This window comes from Andrographis paniculata, unplaced genomic scaffold, assembly GCF_009805555.1.
Source record: "Andrographis paniculata isolate CXL003 unplaced genomic scaffold, ASM980555v1 Contig86END, whole genome shotgun sequence".
In the NCBI taxonomy this organism is placed as follows: Eukaryota; Viridiplantae; Streptophyta; class Magnoliopsida; order Lamiales; family Acanthaceae; genus Andrographis; species Andrographis paniculata.
The window spans coordinates 4651840-4671462 of NW_026137624.1; the positions used below are offsets into that span (position 1 = coordinate 4651840).

The 19623-nt window shown below is 32.2% G+C and overlaps 2 protein-coding genes across 13 annotated transcripts; both read left to right on the forward strand.

Annotated features, from left to right (window-relative positions):
- The first annotated feature begins 644 nt into the window (after positions 1–644).
- LOC127241941 (CDPK-related kinase 5-like) lies at positions 645–4893 on the forward strand. 2 transcript variants are annotated; one of them, XM_051261237.1, is made up of 11 exons: positions 645–1363; positions 1762–1892; positions 1987–2028; positions 2111–2219; positions 2508–2592; positions 2662–2958; positions 3032–3144; positions 3826–3933; positions 4015–4077; positions 4170–4337; positions 4445–4893. In XM_051261237.1, the coding sequence occupies exons 1-11, from the start codon at positions 821–823 to the stop codon at positions 4586–4588; spliced, it is 1803 nt and encodes a 600-aa protein (XP_051117194.1). In that variant the 5' UTR covers positions 645–820; the 3' UTR covers positions 4589–4893. The 2 variants fall into 2 exon arrangements, with proteins under 2 accessions (XP_051117194.1, XP_051117193.1); XM_051261236.1 differs by having other exon boundaries at positions 2508–2958.
- Positions 4894–6936: 2043 nt separating this feature from the next.
- Positions 6937–14829, forward strand: LOC127241939 (putative pentatricopeptide repeat-containing protein At2g02150). Of its 11 annotated transcripts, none has more exons than XM_051261227.1 (13): positions 6937–7081; positions 7223–7440; positions 7685–7825; positions 7916–10070; positions 10280–10676; positions 10751–10855; positions 11369–11439; positions 12071–12696; positions 12797–12931; positions 13013–13073; positions 13358–13433; positions 13981–14082; positions 14491–14829. In XM_051261227.1, the coding sequence occupies exons 3-4, from the start codon at positions 7729–7731 to the stop codon at positions 9952–9954; spliced, it is 2136 nt and encodes a 711-aa protein (XP_051117184.1). In that variant the 5' UTR covers positions 6937–7081; positions 7223–7440; positions 7685–7728; the 3' UTR covers positions 9955–10070; positions 10280–10676; positions 10751–10855; positions 11369–11439; positions 12071–12696; positions 12797–12931; positions 13013–13073; positions 13358–13433; positions 13981–14082; positions 14491–14829. The 11 variants fall into 11 exon arrangements, with proteins under 11 accessions (XP_051117184.1, XP_051117182.1, XP_051117185.1 ...); XM_051261225.1 differs by having other exon boundaries at positions 12071–12208; positions 12544–12931; XM_051261228.1 differs by having other exon boundaries at positions 12071–12208.
- The last annotated feature ends 4794 nt before the right edge of the window (positions 14830–19623 follow it).

A 19623-nucleotide genomic window follows, 5' to 3' on the forward strand; every position in this document is an offset into this window, starting at 1 on the left:
ATTGGTTAGATTGTTACACTATAAAAATAAATTATAAAAATATTAATATACTATTAAATAATAAAATAATTTACATTATATAATGATACGATAAAAAATATATAAAATTTAAATAAAAATACTCCCTCCGTCCACAAATTAATTTTTTATTTTCTTATTTGGAACTTTGTATATTGTTATATTTCTTTTTTTTAAACACGAATTTTACATTTTTACCATTCATTTATTATTTATTATTATTTTTAATTTATACCAAAATTTGTCGATTTATAAAAAAAAAATAATTACTTTAAAAACCGTGCAAATATACTTTAAGACAATAGAAATTGGACGGAGGGAGTATATAAAAAAAATTAATTATTATTTTATTAATAATTATTTATTAGTACAATTTTAACCTACTTTAGACATCGACTGCCGCCGCAGTCAATTTTTTTTTTTTTTAAAAAAAGTATATAAATAATAGCTAACCGGCGGTCAACTCGTAAATCGGCGGGTTTGAGAAATACACAACCCGTCGGAATGACGGTTCAGTTCGAACCGATTGATTTGTACCGTAAACTCCGGTTCAAAACCGTCGGTTCAAACCGGATGGGCAAGTCTATTTTCACGAATAAAGTTTGGTCTGTGTTGGTTCACTTTTATATCGTCTTCTTTCTTCCTGCTCAGATCCTTTCTCGATTTCGTCTCTCCCGACGATTCTTTCTCAGTCGCTGCTTAGATTAATTCAAAGCTCTATTCATCTTCTTAATTCAAACTTTTGAAACCCTAGAATTTGAGTTGATCGAGTTGAGTTCCCAATTTTGGGGGAAAATTCGAAATGGGAGTTTGTACTTCGAAGCCCAAACCCTCTCCACAGCTCAATTACGATTCCTCGCCGGAGGGAGAACCGCCGGCGACGAACGGCGACGAAAATTCCAAAACCGTCGCTAATTTAGAGGATAATCGTAGGAGCGAAGAAAATCACAAAAAATCCCCATTCTTCCCGTTCTACAGCCCTAGTCCGGCGCATTACTTCTTCTCTAAGAAGTCTCCGGCGAGATCTCCAGCGCCGGGGAGCGGAACGCCGAGGAGGTTCTTCAAGCGGCCATTTCCGCCGCCGTCTCCGGCGAAGCACATCAAGGCGGTGCTGCGGCGGCGGCACGGCTCCGTGAAGCCGAACGAGGCGGCGATTCCGGAGGGGAAGGAGGTTGTGGAGACCGGCTTGGATAAGAGCTTCGGATTCTCCAAGAATTTCTACAGTAAGTATGAAATGGGGGAGGAGGTCGGGAGAGGACACTTTGGGTATACCTGTAAGGCTAAGTTCAAGAAGGGGGAGCTCAAGGGCCAGGACCTCGCTGTCAAGGTCATTCCCAAAGCTAAGGTATCGATAATCTCCCTCTTTACAGTTCATTCTTGTCTGAACTTGTTGGTTCCTGTCGTCGGAATTTCATCTGAGATCCTGATCTTCAATTGGCGTACGTTTATTTGTTGGGAAGATCTTGATTTTAAATCGATTTTCGATCCTGCTTAAGTTAGGGAGATTTTGATCAATTAGATGGTATGAATTATTACATTCAATTCTGTTGACTTCGATCATATGCAAATGGAGATTGAAGAAACTTGTAGATGTCCAATTGAAGATTCCATTAACGACTTTTAAGGAAAATTTCTTGTCCGAGCAATGCTGGCTCATGATTAGTATGATTTGAATAATTGGATTTGGATCGGCTTTTGTTGTTGTCTTTTTCTTACATTCGTTGCTGCCGGTGTTCTTGCTAGATGACCACTGCCATCGCAATAGAGGACGTTCGAAAAGAGGTGAAGATATTGAGAGCTTTGACCGGACATAACAATCTAATACAGTTTTACGACGCCTACGAAGATCAGGACAACGTCTATGTCGTGATGGAGTAGGTTTCGATTGCTTAATGTTGTCGCTTGTAATAATTTTCGAATATGTTTGGAGTGATCTTTGCTAAGGCTGTGGTTGTTGTCTTTTTGCAGGTTGTGTGAAGGAGGCGAGCTTTTGGATAGAATCTTGTCGAGGTAAAATCCTATACACGTCTTCCGAGCTAATCCTCGTTTGTTTTCATCAATTATTACCTAAATTGAAGCGCATTCATTACAGGGGCGGAAAGTTTCCCGAATGCGACGCGAAGAAAGTGATGATGCAAATACTGAATGTCGTCGCATTCTGCCATCTCCAAGGAGTCGTGCATCGGGATCTTAAACCAGAGGTACAAGCCATTCTATTCATTAATGTAGTATTCGGTAATAAATATTTTTTGGTTATTACAGTCAGTCTGTTCTAGATGTGTTGTATGAGAAATTGGGTTGGTAATATAAAAAATAATATTTTGTGTTGAATGGTTGGTTTTTTATGAGTGGATGATATATATATTATTAATGTGTGTGTCTATTTGTACTTTTTTAATAATATTTATGATAATTGTTCCATTGAAAAATACTGAGTGTAATAATTTATTTTGTTGTCGTGATCGAACTTTTTTTGTTTGGTGGTTCAGAATTTCTTGTTTACGACCAAAGAAGAAAACGAAAACTCGACTTTAAAGGCGATAGATTTTGGACTGTCTGATTTCGTCAAACCAGGTCTGTCCTTTATTGTCTTATTCTTTCGTGCGACCGCTGCAATAATTATAATTGTCGGGTTCTTTGCAGATGAACGGCTGAATGACATTGTCGGCAGCGCATATTATGTAGCGCCGGAAGTTCTACACAGGGCGTATAATACGGAGGCGGACGTTTGGAGTATTGGTGTTATAGCATACATATTGTTGTGCGGGAGTCGTCCCTTTTGGGCTCGAACCGAATCCGGGATTTTTCGAGCTGTAGTAAAAGCGGAACCGACGTACGAGGAACAACCTTGGCCAACTCTGTCTTCCGAGGCAAAAGATTTCGTCAAACGTCTTCTGAATAAGGATCCGCGGAAGCGATTGACGGCTGCTCAAGCCATGTGTAAGTGTTAAGTTTAGATATAGAAATTCGTAGCCGAGCATTGCTTGCCTAAAGATTTTCTTGCTTGCATTAGGTCATCCGTGGATCCGGAACACCATTGACGTCAAAGTCCCGTTGGATGTGTTGGTATTTAAACTTATGAAAGTTTATTTGCGGTCGTCTCCCCTTCGGAAAGCGGCTTTACGGGTGTGTATTTTTAACTTATAATGTATATATATATATATAATAGGCAAAATTGACCATAACTCTTTTGTGGTTTTGAAACTCAGCGTAAATATCTCATTTATTTTAAAAATTGCATGAAACTCCTATACTTTAAAAAATATTGCATGAAACTCCTCCGTGGTTTCGAAATTCAGTGTAAATCTCCGCTTTACTTTAAAAATTATATAGTGCCCCTTATACATTAAAAAATATTGCATGAAACCCTTCTGCCATGCAAAAATTATAGATAGAAAATCATATTCTCATCACAGGTTTCATAGTAGTGGGGTTTCATGCAACGTTTTTTAAATATAAAGGTGATAGGCAATTTTTAAAGTATAAGGAGATTTTAAACTGAATTTCGAAACCACATGAGCATTATGAACAATTTTACCTATAAAATAATTGCATATGTCGTATGCTCTAATTTATATGTATGTTGTGTTAATATATCTTGTGGAATGAGATCAATTGTAAGGTGCTGTATTTTTATTATGTAATATATATATCTTGTGTTGTCGGTTTATATTTTATATATTGTCGGTATATATTTTGTATGTTGTCGGCTGACAATTATAGTCCGTACCGTTAAATTTTCACACATATATATATATATATAGATTTGTTTGTTTTAATCTTGTTATGGTAATTTGTTCGATGTAGGCGTTGTCGAAAACATTGACAGAGGATGACATTTTTTACCTACGGGAGCAATTCACGCTGTTGGAGCCAAACAATAACGGGATGTTAAGCCTCGATAATATCAAAATGGTCGGTAGTCTTATACTCAACTTTTACGTTCTTTTTGTTAGAGCCAAAACTCTTACCGAATTCAGTCATTACCCGGTTTAGGCCTTGAAGAAAAACGCAACGGATGCCATGAACGAGTCTCGTGTTTTCGAGTTTCTTGCCACGGTGTGCTTCTTCTTCTCGATTAACTCCGTTTCGCCTTAGCATATTACGATAATGACCTAACATATTGTGTCCGATTCCAATGATGCATACAGCTGAGCGCGCTGCAGTACAGAAGGATCGATTTCGACGAATTCTGTGCGGCTGCGACGAGCGTTTATCAATTGGAAGCTCTCGACAGATGGGAACAGCACGCGCGATGCGCGTACGAGCTTTTCGACAAGGATGGGAACCGGACGATCATGGTTGAAGAATTAGCTTCGGTAAATCGACGCCGTTTTTAACCTACAAATATATTTTCCTTCTAGAAGTTACAAGAACCGATGAATTCAAACTTATTCCCGTTTCCCGTTTCCCGTTTTGTTGTCAGGAACTCGGCCTCAGCCCGTCTGTCCCGGTCCACGCCGTTCTCAACGACTGGATAAGACACACGGACGGAAAGCTAAGCTTCCTCGGATTTGTCAAGTTATTGCACGGAGTCTCCTCCCGATCCCTCGCCGCCAAAGTTCAATGATGCGATGATACATTGCAAACATCGTACTCTTACATCATCATCGTCCCTTGTTCTCAGCATTGTGCTGTGCAGACCATCGATATAAGAGATCCTCCCCAATGGAGTACCTTGTTTATAGGCACTCGATTTGATTCGATTCGGTTCGGTTAAGACGATTTGAGAGCATTGTTGAGTTCAACTGAGCTGGTGTGCAGTGTAAAGGAATGTCTTGTCGGATTGGTTTTTGGTCCGAGGGATTTACATAGGATATTCACACCCATATGTTATTACAGCATCCAATCTATATATATATATATATTTGTTCATATGTATGCATAACGTGTAATATATATATTTCGCTCTTTTTTTTTTCTTTTTTTTTTTTGTATAAACGTGGGAATTGGCGGCTGTTATGTTTTGAGTGCGCTTTCGATAAATCCAACTTACTTTCTTTTTCGTTTTTTTTCTTTTTTTTATGAATTGTCGCCTTTATATGTGTTTTCAAAGTATTTTAAAGCGTCTTTCTTTTGGGAATGAGTTTTTCAAACTTACCCACAGAAAGTATTTTAAAGCGTGTTGCAAGACAGAGGGTTTTGATTTTAATAATAAAATGTTGAATTTAAATAGTTATGTGATATGATATAAATATATATTTGATGTGATATTTTGAATGTAAAATTAGATTTGAGTGTAATAAAATAAATAAAAACGAAATGTTTCATTTGATATTTTTGAAAAAAAAATCAAAATAGGAAAATCAGGTGTAAACTCTACTAGTAAACACACTCAAAAGTATTTTTTTTGCTACGCTAGGATAACACTATGATTAGGAAGGAAAATAAAAATTCACTACAGAATATATCTCATTTTTTATTTCATATATTTATATTATTGCATTTATAATCTATTAAATCAATATACAATAAAATCTCTACAACCCAAAGAAAACATGTTAACCCAAATAAACACAATTTACTAAAATTATTTTAAATATCAAATCTAATAAAATTTGAGAATGATAAAGTTTCGATTATATATATATAGGGGGGAAAAATTAAAATTTGATCCCAATATAATAAATTATCAATTTTAGTCATATTACAAATAATTTTAATTAAATTTTATTTCATCATAAAAAAATTCACGGAAAAACAGATGGACTGAAGAGACTGGAGTTTAGGGACCAACATCTTCTTTCTTTACTGGAAACCAATATAAGAATCCTGTTCTATTGGAGGATTTCTCCAAATTTCTACTGTTTTCTAAATTGTTTTTCTATAAAAATATCAAGTTAAACCTCTATTGTATTTTTTATATTATATTAAAATTAATTTTACATTTAAAATATAAAATCAATACCTATTTATACATATTATACCACTATTTTATTTTAAATTTTTATATTCAAATTTCAAAACTAAAATCCAAATCTGCATCGATCAAATTATATGGGTATATTGTCAAAATGATCGAAAACCAAATATATATATATATATATATAATGACTTTCAAATTTCTTAATGCAAAAATTCTGAAAACATCCAAAATTTTAAAAATAAAAAACTCTATTTTTTTTTTTCTACTTCCGACGATGACGAAATAAATGTCATGATTTTTTATTTTTTATTTACGTAAAATAGTTCTAAAAACTTTTATAATTTTAATTAATAGTTCAACCATTTTTTACTGAACATATTTTTGGTATTTTTTGTCCAATTATAAAATATACATATTTCTATTTTGAGACGTCAGTTACAAAGTAAATATTTTATTAAATACTTCATTTTTTTTTTTTACAAATACCTTTATTTTACATCACATTATTATTTTTATAAAAAAAAAAAAACAAGGACAAAAAATTAATTTGTGTTTAATTTGTGTGAACGGATAGAGTAATATCTTAATTATCTATTTTGATATTATTCATAGAGTTTAAATCTATAGTAGAAAAAAAATAAATTTTAATCTAAATATAAAAAATTTATCAATTTTCACCTCAATATAAATTATTTCAATCAATTATAATCCTATAATTCAAAAATTATCTTAAATTGATGACATGGGTTCAACAGAAGTAATGCGAAGGAAACACAGCTGTGTACATTAGAACATGTCTCTGTTAACAAGCTAAAGATGGCCTTCTTGTACTTCGATTCAGCTTGAGTTTGTTTAATTATAATTTAAAATCAAATAAAATATAATATTAAGTTAAAAATATTATTTAAATAATATTTAATAAAAAATAATAATATAGTACTACTTTTTATTAAAAATTATATAAAAGGAATAATATTATTTTTAATTTAAAATGCTACTAAAAATTATTCATTTTAAACTAATGTTTGACTCTAGTCATTTGTTTTAAACCCATAATTTCTTTCCTTTTCTCTTCTTCGACTTCTTCGCTCGCCTGTTCTCCTTCTTCTTTCTTCCCCCTTCCTTCTCCTTCTACGTTGCGCCGCCGCCTTTCTCCCGGCGGAGACGAAGTCCGCCGCCGCCCCCGCTGGAACATCGGTGAGTTTGTTTTATTTTATTCTTCTTTTTTCTTTTAACTTCTGATTCTTTCTCTGCTTCTTCTCTTCTTTTTTTGAAGGAAATAGAGTTTATTTTAACAAATTTGTCATCTTTCTTAGCATTTATTTATTTTTTTCTCAGTTTCTTCCGCCTGTGGTCGCCCCCGCCGTCATTTCATTGTTCTTTGGTTGAGCGGGGTGGAATGTGTTTTTCGAATTCGTTTTAAACAAATTCGGTATAACCGGCCTACCGAAAATTGCACATATTGAATTTTCGGTATATACCGTACCGGTGTCCGTAGAAATCTTCACATAAAGCTGAAACAAAGCAGCGAATCTTCTAAAGAACAACCTTTTAAGGTAAAACAATCCTCGGTTCACTTCTTGTTGAATGCATAGGTGATTGTATTCTGTTTAGCTCAGTTATCTAGAGTGATTTTGGTAATTGATTGCATGGCTGTTAGACTTAGTTGTGGATAATCAGATGTTGAAAGTTGATTCTTTCATTAGTTGTGTTTCGTTTGGAGGGAGTATCTGTGTTTCAGCTCTTAACTACTTTAACTTGTTAAACAAATATATAGCTTAATAATGTTTCGTTTTGCAGTGTATGCAGCTATACAGTAAACAATAAAACGAAAAGATAAAAGGATGTACGAAGGTGTTGTGAGACAATCGATATTTGGATATTTGGGACAATGCATCAAAGGCATTAATAAAGAGCAGCTCAGGGATGCCATATGGAATGGTAATCCTTTTGTTGTTTTTGGCATTATTCTTGTTATCATTGTTGTTACCATTATTTTATGTAATTTGCACCACTTCCATTTTAATCCAGTTCCAAACGCATGGCTTTCCAGTGCGTTAGCCCCTGTGTGGGTATCCAGAGCTTTGATGGATTTGAAACAAGATCCTGTGTTGGCAATGAGGTTATTCAAGTGGGCTGAAACCCAGCCTGGGTTTCGACTTGCAGCGGAGAACTATTGTATCCTTGCTCAAATTTTATTCTGTTCAAGAATGTATGCTGATGCTCATAGTGTTCTAAAACAATTGGTTACGTTGCATAGAAGCAATAGAATAATTGCCGTACCAAATCCTTGTTGTTCCATATTTGATGTCTTATGGTTGACAAGGAATACATGTACACCTGGTTACGGAGTGTTCGACACATATTTTAGTGTTCTAGTTGAGTTAGAAATGCTTGAGGAAGCTATGGAGTGTTTCTTGAGGATGAGAAACTTCAAGGTTCTACCAAAAGCTCGTTCTTGTAATATTCTTTTGCATAAGTTCTCAAATGCCTCAAATGGAGCATTGGCAAAGAGATTTTTCAGTGATATGTTTGAGGCTGGAATAGCACCATCAGTTTATACTTACAACATAATGATTGGTATTTCATGTAAAGAAAGGGACTCGAAAGATGCAAGAAGCTTGTTTCAAAGGATGAAGGAAATGGGTATCCTTCCAGATATTGTTACTTATAATTCACTTATAGATGTTCATGGGAAGCTAGGGGAGTTGGATGAAGCGGTTTGCATATATGAAGAGATGAGAATAGCAGGGTGCTCTCCCGATATTTTTACATACAATACATTGGCTAATTGCTTTTGTAAATACGAAAATTTACCCATGGCATTCCATTTTCTTAGGGAGATGAAGGAAAAATCTATTAAACCTGATGTCGTAACTTATAGTACATTTGTTGATGCTTTTTGTAAAGAAGGAATGCTGGGGCATGCTATTAAGTTTTTTGTTGACATGAGGCGTGTTGGTTTGACACCTAATGAATATACTTATACTTCTTTGATTGATGCTAGCCTTAAGCTTGGAAATATTGATGATGGACTGAAGTTTGTAAAAGAAATGTTTGAAGCTGCTCTGAAGTTGAATATCGTCACCTATACAGCATTAATTGACGGCCTATGCAAAGGTGGGAAGATGCTGGAAGCAGAAGAAGTATTTGAGGCTATGCAGAAAGAGGGGATTGTTCCGAATGAGAAAACACTTACAGCTTTATTACATGGGTACCTTAAAGCTAAAAGGGTGAATGATGCTCTTAGGATTCGGGAGAAAATGAAGGAGAATAACATCCAACCAGATTTACTTGTTTATGGAACTATGATTTGGGGGCTTTGCAATAGTGGAAAGTTCGATGATGTGAATGAGTTGCTGGATGAAATGAAGCAGAATAATATAGAACTTAGTGCAGTGATATATTCGACACTCATTGATTGGTATTTCAAGGCAGGAAAAAGCTTAGAGGCTCAGAACCTACTTAAGGAAATGAAGGAACAAGGTATGGTTCCGACAATTGTGACTTATTGCATGCTTATTAGTGGCTTGTGCAGAGAGGGATATATTGAGGAGGCAACAACTTATTTTGATTATATGAAAAGTGCTAATTTGCAGCCTAACATCATTGTTTATACATCGCTGATTGATGGTTTTTGTAAAAATGAATGCCTTGACGATGCTGAGAAACTATTCCTAGAAATGTCTGAAAAGGGCATGATTCCGGACCAAATTTCTTATACATCTTTGGTTGGTGGATATATGAAGATCGGGCGCATTCAGGAAGCCTTGGAATTGGCAAAGCAAATGACAGAATCTGGTTTGAAATTTGATCTTGTTATGTACACAACTTTAATCTCTGGGCTTGTAAGATGGGATGAACTTCAGCAGGCAAGAGATTTGCTTGATGAGATGATCGAAAAAGGTGTTGAGCCAGATGAGATTGTGTATGCTTGTCTGATACGTAAGTATCATGCTCTCGGAAATAGGAAAGAAGTTGATTTTCTACTAAATGAAATGATGGAAAAATGCCGTGCTCCTATGAAAACCGAGCTGTTGCTGAATAAAATCTATAATCAAGTGGAGTGATTGCAAAGGTTCGTGCGCTTATTGTTTGGGAGCTTCTGGATGACTTCACAAACCTGAGTTGGCTTGAACGGACTATAAAGCATGGGAGTATGACCACACTCTCTCTGTGTATGGAGGTAAGCACTAAATTGTCATGAACTATACTTGCTTCTATTCATTTCATATATCATTTAATGTTATGGACTTAATTCCGAGTTCAACCTATCATAGTTTGATGGTATATTGTTAAAAGATGTATTGTTTCTTGCCTGCATATGGAAAGTAGCTTGAAGAACTGCTGAGTTTGTATTTTCTTGTTAAATTGTCATTATCTCGTCTTGTGTAGCTTTCTTTTGTGGAGATATGGTGGTGGTGTCAGCCACTTTTGCAAATGTCCATGGAAACTATTTGAGAAAGTTTTTCCTGGAAGCAACACAAGCTGTACTTTGCAACTGGGCTAAAAGTGCTGAGCAATACGATGAAATAGTCAAGTTTCTTTTATGGTTGCCAAGAATCTTGGTGGTGCTGTGCTGCCTTGGTGGCTTACGAGAATGTGATTGGTGCTAGGAGGGCATTATGCAGAATCATGTCTTCCATTGAGCAGAAATAGAGAGTCTGTATAAATGATAATCTGCGGGGATCAATCTTCTGTAATACTTTGGTAAGATTGAGGCTATGTAATAGAATTTTAAGGCTTCTCGGGAGCGATTTTTATTCCTTCTGCCTCATCCTCTGAGTCCAAGGTATCTATTTATTTATTTATTTATTTATTTTCGTGATTCTGCATGTAGGAGTTATAAAAATGTTTCTTGTGCAGAATGTTGCTGTGTCAGTGGATCAGGCTGGGGCTTGCAGTAAATTCTCTGTTTTCTGTTTGAGATACGTTACTCCCCAGACAGCACTTGCAAAACTCGCAAAAAAGGTATGCCAATATGGTCATTCGACATTAAATGTATTTTGAATTTGGACTGCCCGAATAACCATCGTTGCACTTTATCAGTGTATGATGTTACTGATTAAGTAACATTTCCTATGGGAATCAAAGTTCGTTTGGACCTTTTTCTTATATTTCAAATTTTTAACAAAGAAGATGAATACACTCATTTGTCTATCTATTTATTAATTTTATACCTTTCGTTATATTTCTGCTATGTTTCCAGCTCCATTTGTGTGTCTATTCACCAAGTCGGATTAGTCTTTTTCATGCCTTCGATGAAACAATTTGATCACCATAACAACTTATGACACTCTGGTTTTGTGTAGTGGTATGGTTGTGCTGATAACCAATATTTCATAGATAATATACATCAATTTATTCCAAGGACCCGAAAACAAGATAAATTTAGTAAATCCACCATCTATTGATAAAAGCCATTTGCTATGCCTAATAATGTATGTACTATATGACTGTTTTATTTTTCTGGTAACTAATCAGGATGATGCTGGGGATGTGATCTAGGGAATCAAGAAAGGCAACTGGACGATATTGATGAATATACTGCCAAGGTATTGCACATTTATAAATCCTTTGTATTTTTATCTATATTGTGAAATTATAATTGAAGGCCTAGGATGTGAAGGATTTTGCATCAACATGAAGCCTTTCTCTATTTGAATGTGCATAATATGAAGTATAGAATATACATTGCAACTCAGTTTCTACTATTATTTACTATCTTTAGATTTTGACTCTAGGATTAAGAATGAATGAACATGAGATATTAGAATGTCCATATAAATTATAATGCTTAAATATTTTATAAATGAAAACTATAAAGAATGGTAGAACATACCAAAGTGAATTGGCAGTTTTTGTCTCATATGCCTTGGCTTTTCCAAACAATTTTTTTGGCCCTTGTCGGCACTTAGTTAGCATTTAAATATGTATTTAGCCATTGTGTATTTGTTTCAACTTGATACTTATGTTTGGTAACCGTGAATTACTGCATAAAATTTTTGATGAAATGAGTTGTATTGATCTAAATTAGCCTCATTTATGGCGCAGGATTGTAATATCTCTGCAGATTAGTAATCGTAGATTGTTAGTTAAGGCAACTACTAAGCAATTTTGTTAGAAAACAGAGTATGGAGGATTGAAAATCAGTTTCTTATTTGCAGTGTTATGTTTTCTTTTCAGATTTGATTTGTATTTCAGGAGAAATCCCTTTCGGAGGGGAGTACATGGTTTGGAGGAGTGGATTAAATTAATTGCTAACTTTAGATTTACAGAGGATGAAATTGCTTTTATAAAGCGTCGTTGCCGCCTTCATGTGAGGTATTGGTTGTATACTTACTTTCCACTGTGTTCATCTCCATGAGTGCAAGTTTCTGAGAGAAACATACGATTATTTGTGTTGAGGTCAAGCATGAGATATGTGTGTGGTATTCGGAATGGAACACTAGTGTAAAACGAAAATTAAAATTGGAACTCATTTTTCCTATCATAATTCTACTTGCATTAAATTTGACCTCTTTGTATTTTATCGAAAGCATGTTATTTTTGTATCCGGAAAAATGTTGATTAGGAAATTTGCATTAAAGTTATCATGTGTTTACATGACAACTGTACTGAAAGTTCAGATATGTTGGCTGATGAATGTCTGGCTCTAGGATGGCTTTTTTGATTATCTTTGAGGATTGGATTGTGAGGATATGGAGATACATACAATTTCTGAAGGATATGTTGTATTTCCCAAGATACCTATGATGAGGATTGAGGGGCCAGTAACTCTAAGTACCTCTTGGACGGCACATTTTGGATCTGTATTATTTAACCCCAATACATATATATATATATACATATTGTCTATCTTATTAATAATATTTGTAATTCTTGGTAACTAACGACAGTTTTTCTGTTAAGGTGGTTCAACTCCTCGAAATTTCTCTTGTCAATCTCATAAATTATGCATCCTTAGTAGCGACAAATGCTGCACGCCATCGTTTCGTTGCTGAGAAGTCTAAGCTTCTTCTTGAATTTGGATTGCGGAGGGCACAAGTATTGAGTTATTTGTTTTATTCTCTGTAGATTTCTCATTTTATTAGAGTATAAATAAATGTTTGTCTTGTTCTGCTGCAGGGCCCTGATGGGGTATAGGAGCATCAAAATATTGCTAATAGGGCGGATTTGATGCCACAAGGTGATTTTTTGGTGAAATCAAAATGCTGTTTCTACTCATAATTTATAGATTCTGATATTTGATAGTCCATTTTCTTATATCAATATTCGTTGTGATGAATAACACCTGTAACATAAGCTCTATAGTATATGATAACTAACTGAAAGAAAAACTGCAAAACATACCTCTTCCACATCGAAACTATATTGGTTAACAATTTCTTCTTTTCTACTTGGCATTTAGCTGCCTGTTAATTCTGAAAATTCTAGAGTAAGGTCATTTATATTTGCTTTTGGTTTTGACAGCAACATGGCTCCTGGAAAATTATTTGGAATACCACTCCGGGGAACACATTCTCAGGCGTTTGTCAGCTCATTTATGGTATATACACTTACTGTGCATTCCAAGTTTGGTTTCCCAGAAGCTAGCTTTTCATTTTACCGTGTATTTTTTTATTTTCTCCCTTGTTCTGCATTTTGCAAGATGCTATATTTTTAGAGACATTTATTATGAGCAGAATATGGTCCCTTTCTATTGGTTATGATTATGTACTTCCATTCCTGTTATCATCATTTGGAAATATATACATTTCTCTATATGTGCCTTTATATTTGTAGTATTTGGATACCATTATGGAGAAGATTAGCTTTGCATGTCGACTTCCATGCACCTTCCTATTTTACTTTGTAGCAATATCGGAGGAAAAATATTCTCTTTTTTTTGGTATGGTTATTTATTTTTTTGGCAAAGTATTTGCTTTCTTATTCTCCAGAACATTGGAATGGTAAGAATGAGTTTCATAACTGATTGGCTTTGATTGAGCAGAGTTTATTGTCTATCTATTGCATTGTTGTTCTATTCAATTTTCTCTAACCTGTCCTTTCTCTGATATATATACATGATCTGAGTAAGTCAAATTATTCTCCAGAGCCCTGATGAGATTACTGAGAAGTCACTTCTGAGCAAGGATAGATCAAAAATTTGCTCCGACTTTGTTAGTTTGGTGCAGACATGGTTAAGGGACTTGAAGGTTTGGTAGATATTCTCTTTACTTTTTTAGTGATGAATTATAAAATTTGAATCTGTTCATGATGCAATAGGTAATGAGTTTGAGTTCATGGCTATTATTTCAAGTAGTACATGGTTGTCAAGTTGGGTTTTTTGTAGGCTGCTAGTTAGATATCCATGATTTTAAAAGATTCACAACCAATACTGTGCAATATCCAATGCTCTACCTGTTTTTTTTATATGGTTTTCATGCAATGATGTTGTATTAGTGTGCATTATTAGTTTCAGCTATGTCTCAACAGTTCTTGAAGGTTTCTTGAAAGCTTTTTACACTGGTATTCCATCATTTGTTCTCGATAGGATTTCTATCGGCGTATGTGTTTTGATCAGGTGGGGTAATGAAAATATACTGACGATCGATTTCTTGCAGCTCTCCCGGAGTAGAATTAGCCATTGCAGGTGCAGCATCCTTTTGCGAAGCTGTGTTCATCTTTGCGATTGATTTTTTTCAAGAATTCCATCTAAAGCAGCTGATTTTCCTCGGAAGATTAACTCGTTCCAGGTTGTCCGGATACTCTAAATTTCGAGCTCCCACACAGCAAGAACACTATTGTTTTTTAGAAGAACTCGCCATTGGACTATCAATTCCACAATACTTCTTGGTATCACCTAAATCATCTCGAACCATTGTAAAATTTCATTTCAAATAGCTGACATTGTAAATCACAATGTGGGTTTACTTGTGAGGTTTTGCTTCTTATTTATACTATGTCAATTTTGTTTTCCTTTCTAAAAATATTAAATCAAACATCTAATTTTTATTTATTTTATTACAATAAAATTTAATTTTATATTCAAAATATTATATTAATATATATTTATATTACATCAAATAATTATTTTAATTTAAAATTTTATTATTCAAAATCAAAATTCAAAACTAAAATCTCACAGGTAATAAAACCAAAATACAAATTAATACAAGGTTTGTTGTTTTTTTTTTTCCTTTGATTTTGATTTGAATAGTGATTTAGATGTGATGTTTTATATATATATATATTTATAAATTATATAAAAAAAATCATAATAATTATATGGTAGAAACGGGTGAGTTTGATTTGTGAGATTTTTGGGAAAAAAAAAATTTACGTGATTACGAAGGAACAAAGCGTAAGTCAAACCAAATTTAAAAAGTATGGCATTTTTTTCTTTTTTTTAAAAAATTCTATAATTGTTGATAAAAGGTAAATTTAATTATAAAGTATACATATTCTTTCTTTCTTAATATAAACCATAGAGCATAATCAAAGATTCTGTCCTTTTTTAAAAAAAAAATAAAAATAAAAATCATATATATACATATGTATGTATATTATAAATGAATAATTTTTAAATTCAAAAAAATTAGATTCATCAAATAAGCATCACCCAGGGCCATTCTCTCGACGGGCCATAAAGAGCTCCAATAATATATATATATATATATACTCCTATATATTAATATATATATTATTATTATTATATTTTGTAGCATGTATAAAATAAAATTTAAATAAAAATTTATTTTATAATTATTTTTTAAATAAATTATTTTTATATTAATTTTTAGATTATTTATTTGTATGTTTTAGTGTGTTTATTTAATGGTATGATTTTATATTTTTTGTGAATTATGTAAAATTAAAAAGATATGACATAGTAATATTTTTGTGTTCTTATTATTTTTATTTTTATGTTTATATGTTTAAATTTTTATATTTTATTATATTTTTTAGTAGTAGTTTTAAAAATTTGTGTATTATATAAACATTGAGTTTGTTTATTTAATCTAAATTTTCTAATTTTTACTATTAGAACTATGCGTTTCTCTCTCACAAACATTTCATCAAACATTATTTTAATATCAAATTCAAACCAAATTTTTCCCTAAACCAATCAAAAGAAACAAACCCTTAATAGATATTTTTGTTTGAAAATTTTCTTTTAAAGACTTTTGATTGTTTATAAAAATATTCTTTAAAAAATATTAAATCAAATATTTTTTTTAATTTTTTATGTTATACTAAATATGTCACATTAATTTTATATTTATATTTTGATCTTTTAATATATAAAAAATATTTTATTAATACATTTATATTAAAATATATTATTATTATTATTATATAAGAAATATATTTAAGGGTCCAATATTCTAATTTTGCCCCGGGCCTAATAAAGGTTAAGAACGGCCTGAGCATCAGAATATATACGGTTCTGCAAAACTGTTGAGATAAGTTCCCTGTGCCACCGTATTTTAATTTAATTACTAAATACATATATCTATATATTTATATTTCTTTTGATGGATTTGGGGAAAATTTGATTTAAATTGATACTAAAATAATGTAAAATGAGATATTTTAAGAAAGAAAAAAATATATTTTTTTTCGAAGTATGCAGAATCCAAATAGTTAAAAACCTAAAGTTTGAAGACAAAAGAAACACTATAAGATATTAATTTTGATCTCTTAATATTTGAAAGCAAATTTGAAGACATAGACATAGACAGGTAGATAATATAAAAATAATAAATATATTTAATATATTAATATTTTAAAAAAAATATAAAAAAATCAAAGAAAACACACAGAGTTTTAGAAATAGTAAAACATTAGATAAAAAATATATACTGTAAGTGTTTGGTGTGATATTGTAGAAAAAATAGAACTTTGTTTATACATAAATTTTTGAAAATTTTGATATTATTTGTCAACAATAATGGGTCTGTTCGCGCAACAATTTTTATGAATTGTGATTCTAAAATATAATATTTTATATTTTTATATAATTTTTTATATCACACAAATAAATAATTTAAAATAAAACTTAAACATTTAACAAAAAAATTAAAAAATTCATTCAATTAAAATAATATTATATTTTATATTTTCAATACAATTATTCGTACCACACCGTGAACATATATAATATATTCATTAAATATCACATAGGTGATTAGCAAGTAATTGATAATTTGTACAACCAATTTAACTAGATACGTGTTTGTTTGAGGTTTGGATTTTGAGTTAATATTTGAATAGTAAAAATTTTGAATTTGAATTGTTGTATGATGTGATATAAATAGAAATTGACGTGATATTTTGAATGTAAAATTGATTTTTAGTATAATATAAAAAATAAAAAATAGGTGTTTAATTTGTTATTTTTTGAAGAAAAAAAATTGGATGAATAGTATGTTTAAAATCCAAATCCGAACAAAAAACACCCTTAATTTCGCAATCGAATGTTCATTGAGCTATGGTAGATTTACGTGGCTACGTATGCACAAGTAGAGAGAGTTGTGTATTTATTTAGAATTTCCAAGCAATCATATTTCATTGGAACTAATAATACTTTTGCTTTCAAAATAAATAAATAAAACATCTAGTAAATATTAATATTTTTATTATTTTTAATATATATATATTTTTTAAATTTTAAAACTTCATAAACTTTACTTTCTCACACTAAATTCATATTATTATTTTTTTAGTATTCCATTATATTTATATATGATTCATTTATAGTAAACAATTTTATCGATTCAAAATTTTATAATCCACACTTTAATGAATAATTATAAAATAGCCATTATTTCTTCTACTTACGATGTCATATTTTTATTAATTTTAATAATTTTTTTTATAATATCTCAATTTTATTATATATATATTATTTTAATATTAAAATATTATTATTTTTTAATTTTGATTCTCCGTGCCCAAACAAACTTACATAATTTATCGGGATGAAGGGAGAATTTTAAATGGAGCCTAAGGGTTTGTGTGGTTTTTATTTGAATTTAAAATTTGATTTAAATAATATATCGATATGGTTTTTAACAAGATAAAATAAATATTTATTTGTTAAAATAATTATCACTCCCTTGTTAAGAATAAATTTCTTATCTGATTTTTACATGTGAATTAAAATAAATTAATATATTATAGATATTTAAATATAATAAATGAGTGTAATGTTATTTTACCTTTAATATTAAAGTAAAAGTAGTGTGAAAAAAAATTTATTTAATTAATAGTTACCTTTATTAAAAAACAGAAAATTTTGAATTAGACAGAATAAAATGTTTTTAAATGAAAAAAAATAAAAAATTTACTCTTAGATAGAGCGAATATTAATAAATAGTAACAAAAATATTTGAAAATACAAGTTCCGGTAATTATGAGGGATGTTGTATTATGTGAAATGACAAACCTCTTTTTTAATCTATTTTTGGTATATGAACAACTCCGGGCTGACGCCATTTTGGAAAATCCGAAGTTAACCGATTTGCTTACTTTTGTTGTATTAAAATGCATCTCATACAAGTTGAAATGAGACAAACAAACTTGTCTCTTGAAAAGGACATGCATGAGAAGTCAATGGTTTGTCTCTCTCGTTTTGTACGATATTAATTGTCTCGTATCATATACACTATTTAAAATATGCATACAAATCATATTTGTCTTGGACTGCAGAGTGTGTATTATTTTTGGATGTAAATGTTTGAATCAGGTGATGTTCAAACACTTCATGAGCGTTGAGAGGTGCATTCATGGAGTTTTGAAGCTAATAAAAAGGAGTTCATGGAATCGAAATCGAAGTAGATAACCAACTAGTATGTCATCTTACTCTTAGTTTGACTGCTGGTCTACCGGAGTCGTTACCGAGTTGTAACAGTCAGTCCATTTGAGTTTATAAAACGATATGGAGTTTGGTTAGAGGATTGGTCGGATAAATTTTTTTGGTGTCTTGGATAGTATAAACCAAATGTTTGGTTTAATTAAAGACTCCTAGATTATAATCTCTCAGACGTAAATTTGAATATCGAATTGAGTAAACAAATAGCGTGTGATGTACCGTACAGTATTTAGAAATTTCTAATCTCATACGTTAATTAATATTTTTTATATTTTGAATTTTACTTTTGTTTGTTGAAAAAATACATCAACAACAATATTATATATATAATATTTAAGCACGGGGTTGAATGGCGTCGGCCCTGTAAGAATGGCCGACACCGGGGCTAGGTCCGTCAGGTAGCTTAAACCCCTCCATTTCCGCAGTCCGGGAGCTCAAGTCCTGGACATCCGGAATCCGGCTGCCCTTGGGGAAGAAATGTCCTACTCCGGGACTGTTTCCTTGGACGCCTGTCATTCCCGCCGCCGCCATCTGTCTCCGATCATTTATTACAGCAGCTGTTTTGAATCCGATGTCGTTCATGGGCCTTCCTTCCATCAATGCGGCCGCCGCCATAATTAGCACCGCCGCCACTAGCAGAAGGTTCTGGAAGACACCGACAGCCGCCATTGACAATGGACCGGACCGGACCGGACCGTAATTAATGTGATAATTAGCTGTAATAAATGGGAGAACGGGTATACGTCTGTGTGCACTATGTGTGTGAATTATGAGCCTGGGAATGCATTGTGAACGGCTATTTATAATGCAGATCAGGTGCCGAATAAAAATATTCAGCACCTATGCTGTCGGCTTAAAATTAATTATAATAATTATATTA

Excerpts from the sequence above, each read along its gene's own strand:
- LOC127241939 (XM_051261229.1), top strand. The coding sequence starts at position 7,729 with ATGTACGAAGGTGTTGTGAGACAATCGATATTTGGATATTTGGGACAA. Across the intron at positions 7,826-7,915 it reads CAGGGATGCCATATGGAATG|TTCCAAACGCATGGCTTTCC; the intron begins GTAATCCTTTTG and ends ATTTTAATCCAG.
- LOC127241941 (XM_051261236.1), top strand. The coding sequence starts at position 821 with ATGGGAGTTTGTACTTCGAAGCCCAAACCCTCTCCACAGCTCAATTAC. Across the intron at positions 3,145-3,825 it reads TTCGGAAAGCGGCTTTACGG|GCGTTGTCGAAAACATTGAC; the intron begins GTGTGTATTTTT and ends TGTTCGATGTAG. Across the intron at positions 4,078-4,169 it reads TTTTCGAGTTTCTTGCCACG|CTGAGCGCGCTGCAGTACAG; the intron begins GTGTGCTTCTTC and ends TGATGCATACAG.